The sequence below is a fragment of the Oryzias latipes genome, chromosome 14 (assembly GCF_053564925.1).
Source record: "Oryzias latipes strain Hd-rR chromosome 14, Olatipes_Hd-rR_3.1".
In the NCBI taxonomy this organism is placed as follows: Eukaryota; Metazoa; Chordata; class Actinopteri; order Beloniformes; family Adrianichthyidae; genus Oryzias; species Oryzias latipes.
This window is the reverse complement of record NC_136250.1, coordinates 3,413,077-3,426,932: the sequence shown is the minus strand read 5'-3', so window position 1 is coordinate 3,426,932 and position 13,856 is coordinate 3,413,077. Positions and strand designations below refer to the sequence as shown.

Below are 13,856 nucleotides of genomic sequence, written 5' to 3'. Positions count from 1 at the left end.
CACCACTGCAGAAGAGTAGCCTGCTTCCAGAATGTTCCCTTTGTGCCAGAGACATCCGATTTGTCTAAACGGTTGGTGTTAATGTGGAGGTCATCCTCAGTTCTTCCAGAAGATGATGTTTCCAGCTCCTCCTTGTTTGGTGTTCATGTTGGTCCTCGTCTCGCTCCTCAGTGGAGGTTCCCCCCAGGAGAAGGCTGTGGATGTCTGACATGGCTGCTGTGTGATGCCCCCTGGTGCAGAGGGGGGTTGCTACTTATATTTGTCAAGGTCAATTAATGAATGCTGGGTTGAGGCAGGCGCACCTCTGAACGGCCCGAGGGGGCTCATAAATTATCCAGAAAAACAGAGAGGACAAATATTTGATTTGATCTCCTGCAATTAAGAAATTTGGTTTTCATCCAGCCCTCTCAAAATGCCTACAAAGCATCCAGTCAGGTGTAGCCTGTACACCCCCCCCCCCCCCCCTCACACCTCCCATCCTCCCTCCCTCAGCATCAGTCCTTCAGCCCTCCACACCAGCGCAGACCACCGAATCAGGTCCGGCATCATTGTTCCTCTTCAAGAGCAGACACCTTGATTTTTGTCTTTAAAAAGCAGAAACAAGGAGGCCTTTTGAAGCTTCACGCACGCGCTCAGTCGTGCGCCCTCGCCCTCCAGCCCTGCACCTTTAAGGCAATGGAGAGGGACAAAGCGGCTGCGGAGACGGCGCGGGTTTGTTCCACAGCTCTGAGGCAGGGCAGGTTGTGAGCGCGGGGACCAGCGTGCGCGGGGTGTGTGCGCGGCTCAGGGAGGATGCGTGTGCTTGTTGCTCCCCGGACGGAAAGAGGCGAAGAGAGGCTGAGTTTGCAGCGCAGCTAACGGCCAAGTGTCCGTCTGCTTCTTCCTCCACAAACGCAACTTTGGGGCTTTTTTGTCCTCTGGCTCTTGTCCGAGCGGGTTTCTGAATTCTGTTTATTTTTTTATTCTTTATTTATTTAGGAGGCTTTTCCTCTTTTGCCTCTCAGTACTTTGCTGCTCTTTCCCCTCCCCGTGGAGTTGGCGTGTTTTCTATGCGTCTGCAGCGACGCACTGAGCGGCGGCGCGGCGCACCTGGACCGGAGCGCACCGAGCCGAGCCTCCGGAGCTCTACGCACAGCGGCGCTCCTCTTCACTGAGGCCCGGCGCAGCGCAGCGCCCTGGCGCCAAAACTAAACCAGCAGAACCAGAGGAAAGGAGAGCTATAAGATGTTTCTAGATTTTAAAAGGGACTGGCAGTTGTGGATCATCAAGCCGCAGTAACAGAAGACAATCAGAAGCAGGAGGAAGCTCGAACCTCCTCCTCTTCATCTTTTTCCCAACGAGCAGGATTGAAAGAGAGAGAGGGGAGCGCGGCAGAGAGAGGAGAGGAGATTTGCAGCTCCATTTTCTCGCATTGCTGTAGTTGAAGAAATAATAGGAAGAAATTGTAAGAGAGTGCAGGAAGAGAAGAAGAACAAGCATAAGAGTGGATTTTGAACGGAGCGGGGCATGTGGATATTGGCTCTTTTCTTTTCCCAGTGCATCTTGAATGGTAAGTGATGCAAACGCGCACATCCAACTTCAAGTTCACACCATTCTGTCTCTGGGCCAAACCTTCATTCAAACAGTTCTGCCTGCACAGATTATTTGGAATGATTTGTAAAGCCGAGCCGAGCCGAGCCGAGCAGGCTGTTGCTGTGTCCTGTGCTTTGACCATCGCTCACGGTAGCCTCTAACACGCGCAGGTCTCTTCATAGAGCTCAAGTAGAAAAGAGCCTTTCACGCATCTTGAAAATCCTTCATGGAAACAAGAAAAGATGAGCAGAAAAGGAAAAAATGGGATAAAAGCTGAGTGAGAGCTGCAGCGGCAGGAGGAGGAAGGATCTGCTCAAAGCCTGATTTTATTTATTTAACATTGTTGGTTCCTTTTTATTAAATGGAAAGATCTGATTTCAATTCTGACAATTATTTAGCTTCCTTCTGGAATGAATGGGATGCAGGTTTTTTTATTGTGTGTGTTGTGAGTCTGCAGGCCTCACTCTGTTCCTGCATCATTTTCCCATTCCTCTGTTTTTGCAGCTCTTTTCTATCTTTACCTGCTTTGATCAGCTATTTTAAATCTCCTATTTGCATTTGAATTCAGTTCACAAAAAACTGATTCTAAAAACAAGAAAAAAATCCTTTGTTTGGGATTTTTCAAAAATACACTTCATTAGAAAAAACAGAATCCTGCTAAAATAGGATTTGTTTACGTGACCAGTGTAATCAATATATACATTTGTATTATTTTAATTGTTGGATTAAATTCATTTGATGTTTATTCCGTCCCCATGAAAAGAAATCAGTAAATTTCCCCCAAAAGAAGAAAATGAAAAAGGATTAAACAGGCTGGCTGCGCTTTTTCATTTCCATCCGTGGACCCGCCATGTTAGAAGCACAGACATGGAGTCATTTTGGATTGGGGGAGACAAGCCCTTATCACCTTCACCCAGGAGCAAATCTCACAAGCGCATTGAAGTCTGGCTTGTTCTTCAACAGAAGAGTCTTTAGTAAACGTTTTAGCAGTCAAAATAACAGTGAAGATGATGTGTGCGTGTGCGTGTGTGTGTGTATTGGGGGGGGCAGTAATCAGGACAACGCAGTGTATGGTAGTGCCTGTGTTGGGGGGCAGAACTGAGTCGAAAAAACATGAGGATCTCCTGACAGACGCATGGACCAGCTCCTGAAAGGATCAGAAACCCAAGACGGAGAAGGCAGATTATGACGACGTGTCGAGCACGCAGGACAGGAAAACCATTTTGAGCCTGACCGGGGCTTTGGGTCGACTGGGGCTGTTTATGGTGGGGGGGCAGCATCTCCTTTTTGGGGAGGAACAAAGAGAAGGCCGATGCTCTTTTGAATCTGTCTTTGCTGCCCTGAAATGCGTTTGCTGAGACAGAGCTGCCGTCTCTGTGGTCCAGCAGCAGCAGCGCTCCAAAATGGCTGCTGCTGGAAACTTTGAATGGCAGCAACAGCAGCAGCTGTGGCTGCTGCATGTGTGAGCCGCTCAGCACCGAGAGGCAGAGCATGCAGCAGATGAACGCTCTTCTTCCTCCTCTTAGGCCCACTCGTTCCGTTTTTACTGCACCCAGCTGCAAAGATGCCGCCCCCCCTCACAGATAGACAGCAGCTCCTTAAGAAAGCTGGCTGAGCTCTGGCCAAATGCAAGCAGGTTGTCTCTATGGAGACTCAGGTAACACAGGCTGCTGCAGCAGGCGACCCCCCCCCCCCCCCCCCCCCACCGCCACCTCAAAGAGCACAGTCTGTCACCCTTTCCTGTTTTTTCCTGTTCCCATTTGGTTATCATTGAGTCTGCTGTGATCCCAGCTGGGCCCATCTCTGCTCTGCAGACCTCATCTCCACACAAGCTGCTGTCTGAGATCAGAGGCCACATTTGCATCGATCACAGCAGAAACAAACGCAGGAGGATCTGCAATGGAGTTACCTTCAGAGAGGCTCGAGCTCTTCAAGCGCTGCTGCAAACCCGTCTGTTTAAAATAAAAACACACCTTCCATTTGGGAGTCGACTGAACTTTGCCTCTGCTGAGCTGCATGGGGGCAGACATGCTCTCCAGGACTCTAATGAGCAGAGGGGTTCATTCAGAAATCTGAATTTTTGTGAATATTGAAGGAGTGGTTCAAAAACAGGCCAAACTGACGTTCTGCAGCAGGACGGTGACAAAGATTCTCCTTCTGATGAAGACCAACACGAGTGTCCGCTGTTTTTGTGCTGCTCCTTTAGAATCATCCGCTCAAATGAAACCAAGGATGCCCAAAACTCAAGTCACCATCAGCATTTAAGCTTATATCTTGAAATTGATGTGATTTAAGCTTTTAAAATGCAGATGTTCATGTTTGAACATCTTACTTTACCATTAAATTAATCATAATATCCTTTGAAATGAGACCCAACAGGCAGAGGAAAAAGAATTTAAAAACATCTCCAAGATTTATTTTTTTGTTAGCTGCTTGCTGCTTGTTTTTTTTTTTTTTTACTGAAAACTAAAAACTATTTTAAAGTGATGACTTGACTTGTAAATTTGAATCGGTTGGTTCACAAGGGGCCCAAGTCCACAAATTTTCAAACTAGATATTATATGTTCTATGGTCTTCAAGGGAAAAGCTATCTGATTATGTGCAAAAAAGTCCCAAGTCCGTTGTAATGTATTGACTATGCTTGACATTTAAAATGCATTAAGTGCAAAATTCCTGGACTTGGGCCTCTCTTGCATGGGTTTAGCTTTATCCCATAGATGGCAGCACTAGTTATCCAATATTTCAGCACCCCTGTTTAATTCAAGAAGGGCCCAAGTCCAGAGACTTTAGTTTGCTAGTCCTCTGAAATGATAAAAGTGAGGTGCTTCATCTTATAGCATTTGTAAGCTATGAACTGGTGCTAAATCTGGGTTAAGTATTAATCATTTGGTGTAGCCTCCCTTTAAGCTATGCAATTAAAATCATTTCCTGGAAAAACAAACCTCTTGGACTTGGGCCCCTTTTGAACTAACCGATTCAACTGTATTTCGTGGATTTGTGACATGCAGCCTGTGCATGTTGTCATTTCTGCTCATTGTATCTAAAATCAGCATCAGTACAAATACACCTTTCTTATCAGCATAGTTCTGTTTGGACCGGGATACCCGGTCCTGGACGTTAAGATCCACCATCCTGGCAGTTTTCCTCCTCTGCTTGCTGCTTGTCACCTGGGTCAGGTGTGTTCCCTCAGTCCAAATGTGGATTTAAGCATTTGTCAGTTGATCAGCTGGAAGGGCGACAGGAAAGGGTGGACTAGAGGAAGGATGGTGCAGACCAGTATTTGGGAGCCCTGGGTTACACAGTACAGCCATAAACAAATTGACAGCGCGCCACCCCACATATCAAATAGTCCGCTTTTTCTGAAAAAGCTTCTTAAACCGAGAAAGATAACAAGAATAAAGTAATAAAAAATGGATTAACCATTTATGTCTTTGGTAAGTCACCCTGGTATAAGTGGGAAAATGGCCTTCGAGGTGTCCATTATCAGAAACTAAAGCAGCCGCCCTCCACTTTGTAACGCTAGGTTCCGGTTTCCATGTTGTCCGTTCATTTTGGATAATGGACACCTCGTCGGGCTTTATCCCTTACTTATAAGAACCAGTGACAAGCAGAAACGACAGATTGGATATATGGACAAAAATCCAATCTTGTTCCAAAAAGTGAAGGCTCTTGTCAAAAGGACTATAAACCAGAAGATGTTCATTTTACTTGGTTAATTCAAAATCATGTCTGGCACTAATGGATTTTGCAGTCTGTTGATTTTTAAAAATGCCAATCAAATTTTAGAAAACTATCATTCAGGACTAAAATCGTTGTTGTTTTTTTAGCAGTGACATTTTTAATCTGACTCAAGTATCAAGGTATTTTGATGACTTAATCTGCTGCTTGAACTTCAGTTTTTTAGAAGTACTCAGATCCAGATTTCATACAATTTTTACACACTGTCCACTTGTGTTTACATTAAACAGAGAAATCCTCGTCTTTATACTGTTGTGGAAAAACAACAACAGCACGTCTTCCAGAGCTCAAAGGTTTTATTCAGATCTCTAAACTTCATTTTTTTAATTATGTGGGGTGGTAAAATAAAGAGGGGTGAGTGAAAGAGAAAGAAAAACAGTTAGTTTTTCCTCCCAGGCTGAAGGACACATGGACAAAACAGAACTCTGTGGCTCTTTATTGGTCCACTTGGCAGCTTAGCTTTCTCTGATGAATTTTAGTGTTTGTGCAGAGGAGTCATGCACGACTTAAAAAACCACAGCAGTCTGCACAGAGCATGTTAACACCAGAATGTACCAGTTGGCTGTTCAAAAGCTGATGTCAACACCACATCTGCAGACATCTGTCTGTGTGCATGTCAATGAAAAGCTGTGAGACAGAAAGACAGACAGGAAGGAAAAAAGGTTAAAAGATGGTTAACTCTCTCTGTAATGTCTGAGTTCCTCCTGCCTGTTCACTTTTGCATTTCCAGAAGTACATCTGCGTTTTGCTGAACCCTTCTATGACTGCAGTTTGAGGGGAGCTGCTGCTGCATGGGGGCCACTTCCTGTGACCAACAGAAATGATACGATTTTTTAAAGTATCCAATAACAAAAACAAACCAAAAAAAGGACATTTATAATTTTTAAAAGGTTGACTAGTCAGAAAAGCTGCATTGACATCGGCTTCTGAAAACAAACTCACAGAGGAATCTAGTGTTCTGTGCAGACAGAGAGGACAGCTTCCATGTGCATCAGGTGTGGTGTCTGGTTCCAAAACTGGGAACAGCGTCTTTCTCTGAACTTTGAAGGATAAACTTTAGATCATCTCAGTTAAGCAGTGTAGTTGCACAATTTTAAAAAGTATAGGGATCAATCCATCCCCCTTTTAGCGGTTGAGAGTTGCTGGAGCCTATCTTAATTATTGCTGGGTGAAAGGCAGGCTTCACTCTGAACAGGTTGGTAGTCTGTTGCAGGGACACACAGTCACACACATTTCTAGGGACAATTTAGTGTCACTAATCAAGCTTTGAGGCATGATTTTGGAATGTGTGAGGAAGCTAGAGTGCCTGCAGAAAACCACAGATGCTCAAGGAGAACATGCAGTCTTCACACAGAAGGGACCTAGCTGGGATTTGAACCAGGGCCTTCTTATTGTGAGGAGAGGGTGCTAACTACTACACCACTGCACAGCCCTTTCATAGAAATCAAGGAATGATCTAGTTGTGTTACGGAGAGATACAAAAAGAAATGAGTCCATGGGTCTTTAGCTGTTAGGCTGATTTCGTTCTGCATGTGCAGGATGAACTCGGGCCGTAGATGAATAAATCGATGCTGATGGTGGAAGGGCCAAACCACAACACAACATCACTTCTGGGGTGGGAGAGGGCCGGCAAAACCACCAGGAATGTAGAGAATAAACGATCTGTGAATTCAAACATCGAGAAGAAAAGTGGTTGATTTAGGTATTGGTTCAGAAAGAAGGCGTAATTCTGAGTGGCATTTGGAAAAAAATTATTCTAAAGTTCCTGGAAGTGAGATAAATCTTCCTCATTGATATTGCACCGAAGCTTTACAATAGGTGGTTAAAAACTGTGATCCCACTATCCGTCCCATAGTTTTATTTTATTTAAAAACTACATTTCATGCAAACTCTTCATCAGCACAAAAACTAGCCAACACTTGGACTTTCTTAGACTCCATTTCACTGAATAGAATAGGTGGAATTGTGTTTTTCTCAGGATTTAGAGTCCCTTATAAAAATGGTTTCAAACATACTGGTCGTCTCCATGTCCCCGCCCCCGTCTCTGGCTAACCCATCGTCAGCAGTCACAACAGCGGCGGGTCACGTGAGGGCCGGCGCGCAGACTCGGGTCTTTAGGTTTACATCTGTCACTTCACATGCAGTCAAAGCTGACGGCGTCGTAGTATGAAACCACACGTGCGGGCCTCTTCAGCACACCAGTCAACACAATGTAGGCCATGCCATGAACGGCGAAGACTCTGCTCTATTAAATTCAGGAATCAACCACGTCTGTGTTTCTGTTCTGATCAGTTCATTTTCTGAGAACCCATTTCAAACAGCGCACTCTCTCACGTGCACGCATACTTTCTAGCACACTTTACCTCTAATACTGTATCAATATAAACATTATTTTCTTTTTAGGCACTCAGTTGGAAATACCTTCTTGTTGCAACAAGCCAATAAAGAATGTGTTATACTGCGGCCTAAATGGAATCATTCTCTATTTTTGAACGTAATGTGCTACTTGTGCTAATGAAGTTAGATGTTTTGATCAGCTGAATATGTTTGTTTTAATAATTCATGAGAAGCAGCATCAGAGGGATTAGAGACGGACAACTAATCACTCAGGGATTTGTCCGGATTTTTCCGCGGCTCCACGTCGAGCGCCCGTGCCTGGACTTGGCTGTGAGCGGACTCAAGCATATGTTAATGGATGCACACTGAACTGTTAAAGGTTTCATTTAACCCAGGCCAGAATGCTTAAGGAGATGATGGTGTGTACTGAGGCATAAAAAGAGGGGTGGGGGGTATCTAACTCAAAGAGACATATCTAATCAGAGCACAGCTGCACGCAGAAACAGCACCATGGCAAACAGCTCATATTTGCTTGTAAATGTTGAGTTTCCACGCCTACATGAATGCAACATTTGTGTTCAAAGAAATTTGAAGACAGGCACTTCATGCTGTGCGACTTGAAACTGTGTGAACACTTATTGAGCGTTTTGGGAAAAGGATGAAGTCAGAGGAGGCAGAATCTGCAACAGCAGAGACAAATGTTCGTTGTAAAGACTTATCAAAACTATTTTAAGGCTGGAACAAAAATGAGCAAGGCATGTTGTGGACATTTGCATAAGCACAGCTGTCACTTCATGTGAGTCTCAGGACCACGAAGGTTAACTTTGATGTTTATAGGTCAAAAGCTGCGACTGAATTCACATCCAGAGGATGTTTTTTGGTTTGTTTGTTTGCTGTAAGGCAGCAGTTGTCTAAAAGCAGGAGTCTGTGGTTTATTTGCTGGCATCTTTATCTCACTGAGAAAAGGGAGTTTATGGAACATCTTTATTTGTTTTGAGGGATCTTCTCCTTTCTTGCTGCAGTACCTCCTTTTCATGTCATAGGTGTTTAAACATGATCAAAACTTCCTGAGCAGATCTTCCAAATTCCTAAAAGTACATCCAGGTTTTTTAAATCTCTAAGAAAAAGAAACGTGTTTGAATGTGAGACTTGTTCAGGTGTGGAAACTTCTGAAACCAATCTGATTTTGAGTGTCGGCTGTGAGACAATTTCATGAACTTGTGACGACGCTGCAAACATTTAACAGTGTCTGAAACCTACGAAGGCAAATCTGTAAGACACTTGAGACCATTTTAGACCCTCGAAACAATGTCAGAAACCAGAGTGGAGGAGTCACGGAGAAAAGATCAGTCTTGATAAAAGACGCCTCAGACACCTGTGATAGTGTCAGACCCACACAACAATGACATAAACTCACAACAATGATAGAAACTGGGGGCGTGGAGCAGCGGTAGGGCGGTCTACCCATGATCGTAAGATTGCAGGTTCGATTCCCACCTTGCACACCCATGTGTTGAAGTTTCCTTGGGCAAGATACAGAACCCCACCTTGCCTCTGGTGGGAGGTTGGCGCCAGTGTTTCGGCAGCGGAGCCGCCATCAGTGTGTGAATGTGTGTGTAACTGGGTGAATGGGACTGTGACTGTAAAGCACTTTGGGCCTTGTAGGTAGAAAATTGCTATATAAGTATACGCCATCACCATAAACTCACAACAATGAGAGTAACCCACAGTGAAACTTCCAGTGAAGGTTTTGGTGAATCATGGTGAGCTGTACTGGATTTTGAAAGGCGAAGGGCATCGGTGTGAAAACAGGAGGCCAGAACCGGGTGTGTGCCTGGCGTTCTCGTTAGCATGCGGTTCTGCCCCTGCAGCTCCACATGTGTAACATTTTCCAACATTCTGGCAAATGTTTCATTAAAGTGTTGTTAGCCCCCAGCTCTGTATTCTATCAGGCCTTCCCCACGAGTGATTATGCTAATTGCTGTTTGATCAGATGATTAAATTATAATTTGATTAATCCCGGCTGCTAAACGCTCAGAGAAAGCTGCAGCCTGCAGTGTTTGGAGCAGCTGCTACTCCAATGCTCACAGATCAGGTAGAATAGAAGATTTTAGTGAAAAAAACACTGTTCAAATGTGTTGTCTTAATAATAAAAAACCTGATGTTCTATGAAGGCAGGTTGAGTGTAGCTGTTGGGACTCGGTGCTCTGAACTGATGGATCCATAAGGTTCATGTGTGACCAAATCCACTGGCTTCACACAGCATTTATATATAGTTACTGGATTAAAGGATAACTGTTAACCCGGTGTGACTTTACAAAAGGAAGATAAACAAACAAACAAACAAATAAAACATCAAAGACTAAATTCTGGATGAAATAAAGCAGCCCAGCATGGCCCAGCTCGGTTTAGAAACCATCTCCTCTGCTGGGCCTTAATGGCTGTATGCCTTTGAAAGAAATACTGAGCATTGGAGGGAAGAGGGGGGGAGATCAGGGAGAGCTCTCAGTCATGTGATCCACAATCCCCTTTGTGCTTAAACTGCAACTCTATTATTTTCACTTACGTAGATCCCACTGTGCTCTTTTTAGGCTTTCTGATGTTAATCAGATAAACTTTTGTTCTTGGTTTATTTTTATTGTGTTGGTTCAAAAAGCCCAGGCTCCATTTAACCGGATTGCCTTGCTCTTTATCTGCAAATCCATTTTTATTATTCATACAAATTTTTGTAACTACTCAAATCTGGTTGGGCCGGACAAAGACAATATTCAGACTTTTTTCGGTTGTTTTTTAATTGGCTCAAAGTGTTCTGGGGCAGGAAGACCGCGACAGAAAAAGGGGTTTAATGTTTTCTGCAGCGGTGAAGCGGCGCCCACCAAGTCTCTTCTGTGAGTCTCCAGGTGAGCTGCTCACCTGGTTGGACAGGTCTGATCTAATTTATAGTTAACACGGCTCTGAAAACCATGCCTGGACTTGTTCCATATTAAAAAACATTAACTTACACACTGCTCAATATTGAGCTTCATTGGGGATTGCTGTTTGTGTTTCTGTGAAGTTTCAAATGTTGCTCTGGTGTCATGGATGCTCACAGGTCCGTGGTCATAACCACAGTCAAGGTCAGTCAGGAAAATGTGAGTTGGTACACAGACAGGGTCACCTTTATGTATCAGAGCCAATGAGCAGGAGGACAGGGCTGTCCAGGGGGATGTTTCCAACAGAGCAGAGAGCAGCGTTCACCTGCAGCCTCACATAAATGAGGACTCGTGCTGTTGGGAGTCTCAGCAGCACAAATCCATGAAGCTCTGCAGAGCTGCATTGGAGCTGCAGCTGACCAGCTCTGAATCCGGTTTACCTGGACAAAATGGAATCTGCCTCCTGGAGTGCTAGCTGATTTCTGCAGCGTCTCTGACAGTGATGAAGCATCAAGAGGGTCCCTGCAGTTCTCCTTCCTCCTGCTGTGCTCCCCCTTATCACGGGCAGCAGGGAGAGTGAGAACTCTCTCCTCTTAATGCTCTCTTTCATGTTACTGTCCATTCTGTCTTGCTTTCAATCACCATCTTAACCAATTTGTAGAGTTTGTCCATTTCCTCCTCGCTGGTAGTACAGATGAAAGAGTTGAATGTAGCCGTCAGGCGATGGCTCCCTCCTTCTCTGTTTGTTCATGTAAATGAGCGTTCATATGCATCATCGGTGGCACGCCGCAGATACTCTTCTCCATCTCTCCAGAGAGGTGACATCAGAGCGGCGTAGTTGTTTTTACACTGCAGCTGCACGCCGCTCCGTATTATTCATGAGGGCAAATTGGGCGCTGGTGATTTGGGAACTCTGTTCTCTGGATCTCACTTCTCTTTTTCGCTTATTGTGTAAGCCCCCAGGGCACCAGCGGAGGGGGTGGAGGTGGTGGAGATGTCATCAGGAGGCTCCACGTCCTCCATCCCCCATGTCAATTGGCCTCCTCCGCTCCCCACCCCCCACGCTCCCTCCCCGGCTTCTCCCTTAATTACCTGCTCTGCCTGCCCTGAGCTGTCAGTGCAGCTCAGGGCTGGTTTGCCCCTCTGGAGCTGCCCTTGTGTCCTAATGCCCCAGTGCCCGCTGCAACACAGCAGAGACCCCTGACCTGAGGGGCACGCTGAGCCGACTGCAGCCCTGAGTTCAGACACAAAAACAAAGGGAGAGACAGTCTTCGGTGAAATGAGAGCACGACAGAATCAAACCATGAAAACAGCTTTTGTTGTCATTTCAGGCAGAAAACAGGAATAATTCAGACACTTTAAGGCTGAGGGTGATTGATGACGCTTGGCTGAAGTAAACACCATCAGAGCAAACTCCCCCTCAAGCATGTAAGCGGGCTAATGCATTAGCCCGCTTACATGCTGCATGTTAGCGTGGCCAATATTGATCAGACATTTACTTAAATAAATTGACCATGTGGTTTGGGAAAAGCCACTCGTTGGCATTGCTGAGGGCATCTGCGATAGGCTGCTTCAGGAACTAAAAATACTTCCTTCTTTTTTAGTAACTTTGTTCCAGATCTTTGCAGATGAGGCGCATGCTAGCTAAAACCTTCACATTGTAACGTTTTAGCCTCTTCTAAAGCAGCATGTGGTGTTGAGGAACCATATTTGTGTAGATGCATCACTTTGGCTATGATGGAACTAAATTCAACTGAAATGAACCAGACGATGGCACCTAACAGTCATGATCCATAGGAGTTCTTCCTTACCGGAAAGGAGGGTCTAAAGGCAGGGATGGCCAGATTAGTTTAGTCTGTTTAGTTGAAGTTTATTTTTCTCCTATTGAATTCTATGCATTTATGATCCTTTTTGATTTTTTGTTTACCTTACAATTACCGGTATGAAGCCCATTGAGATAACTGTTGTTGTGAATTTGGGCTATACAAATAAAATTGAATTGAATCAAGTGTAATGTGTAATGTTGCAAGATTTTAGGAGTTACTAACCCTTGTGCCATCCCATAACCCCCCCCCCCCCCCCCCCCCTTCCATTGAGGTGTTCTCCCTACCATGACAAAGGTGGATAAAGGTGGAAAGATTTCATGTAATCCATGGACACCAGTGAAGATCACAAATCATTGAAGAAAAAAGGTTCAGTGTACTGTCTAGTGGGTCTAGATGACCCAACTCCCAATGTTAAAGTGCCTAGGATAGCATAAGGGTTAAAGAAGTATTAAATTATACATTACCAATAATTCTATAGTAATACGTTTTGCAACTCAGATACAGAGAAAGTAAGTTGTTACCATGATATATGGCTTTTATAATGATCTACTCCCAACACTGTTGCTCACGGCGACGATGAAACAGATGAGCCTGAAGGTGGCTGCTCAAGCATAATTATGTCAGTGCTTTAAACTTTTGGTGTTATTAAGGATTATCAAGCAGTTGATTGATGGCAGAACGGGGAGACATGCGACTCATCTTGAGAAACCCACAGAACCCCCCCCCCCCACACACACACACACTGTCTTTATTAGGTCAGAGCTTTGTGTGAACTCCCCAGTAAATTCCATAGTCACCCATGTCTTTGGCATGTTCAAGTGTGGACCCCCCACAGCCCCCACCCCACCAAGGACATGAATGTAAACACATTAACTGTCAGACACACCTGCAACGTCCTCCGCCTGAGTCTTCATCTGTTGCAGTGAAGAGGAAGTCACCTGTCAGCAGTGTGGCCTCTCAGCAAACCTGGGATTGTGACTTCAAACTTGGAGCATCAAACCACAAACAGCAAATCTGTCTGAAGGCTGTTGCTACATCATTTATAATTTTTGTAAAAGAAAATAAAAACAGGGAGAAAAAAATGATTATCATCAAATTTGGAATGAAAAAATCTGAGATTTTATTTTTTTGGCCATATCACCCAGCTTTTAAGCAAAACACGTTTGCCTAATCACATTCAGCAGAGACAATGTTGTATTAGCAGTGCTGCTACAGTTTCCATAAACATGCAAGCCTGATTGCATACTTTGTATTAATTGTGTGTAGGTTTGTGTATGTGTGTGTGCAGATGGACCTATGTTTCCCTCTTTCAAACCCATTTAAGAATGGGTTCATCTGCAGTGTGTGCTGGATCTGTGCACGTCACCCTGCTAAAGAAATCAGCTTCGACCAGGAATTACGTTAGGCTAAACGAGTTTTTATTGTGTTTCCGAGCAAGGCAGGCGCTGTAACTTCTACTAACATAGGCTAA

At 44.6% G+C, this 13,856-nt stretch overlaps 1 protein-coding gene across 3 annotated transcripts in view; it reads left to right on the top strand.

Moving 5' to 3' along the window:
• Positions 1–496: 496 nt before the first annotated feature.
• The window catches only part of LOC101158128 (cell adhesion molecule DSCAM), an 87,295-nt gene continuing 73,935 nt past the window's right edge, over positions 497–13,856 (top strand). For all 3 annotated transcript variants that reach the window (XM_023962194.2, XM_023962195.2, XM_023962193.2), the window contains exon 1: positions 497–1,549. In XM_023962194.2, the coding sequence (XP_023817962.1) occupies positions 1,507–1,549 (43 nt within the window). In that variant the 5' untranslated portion in view covers positions 497–1,506. The remainder of the gene's footprint in view (positions 1,550–13,856) is intronic.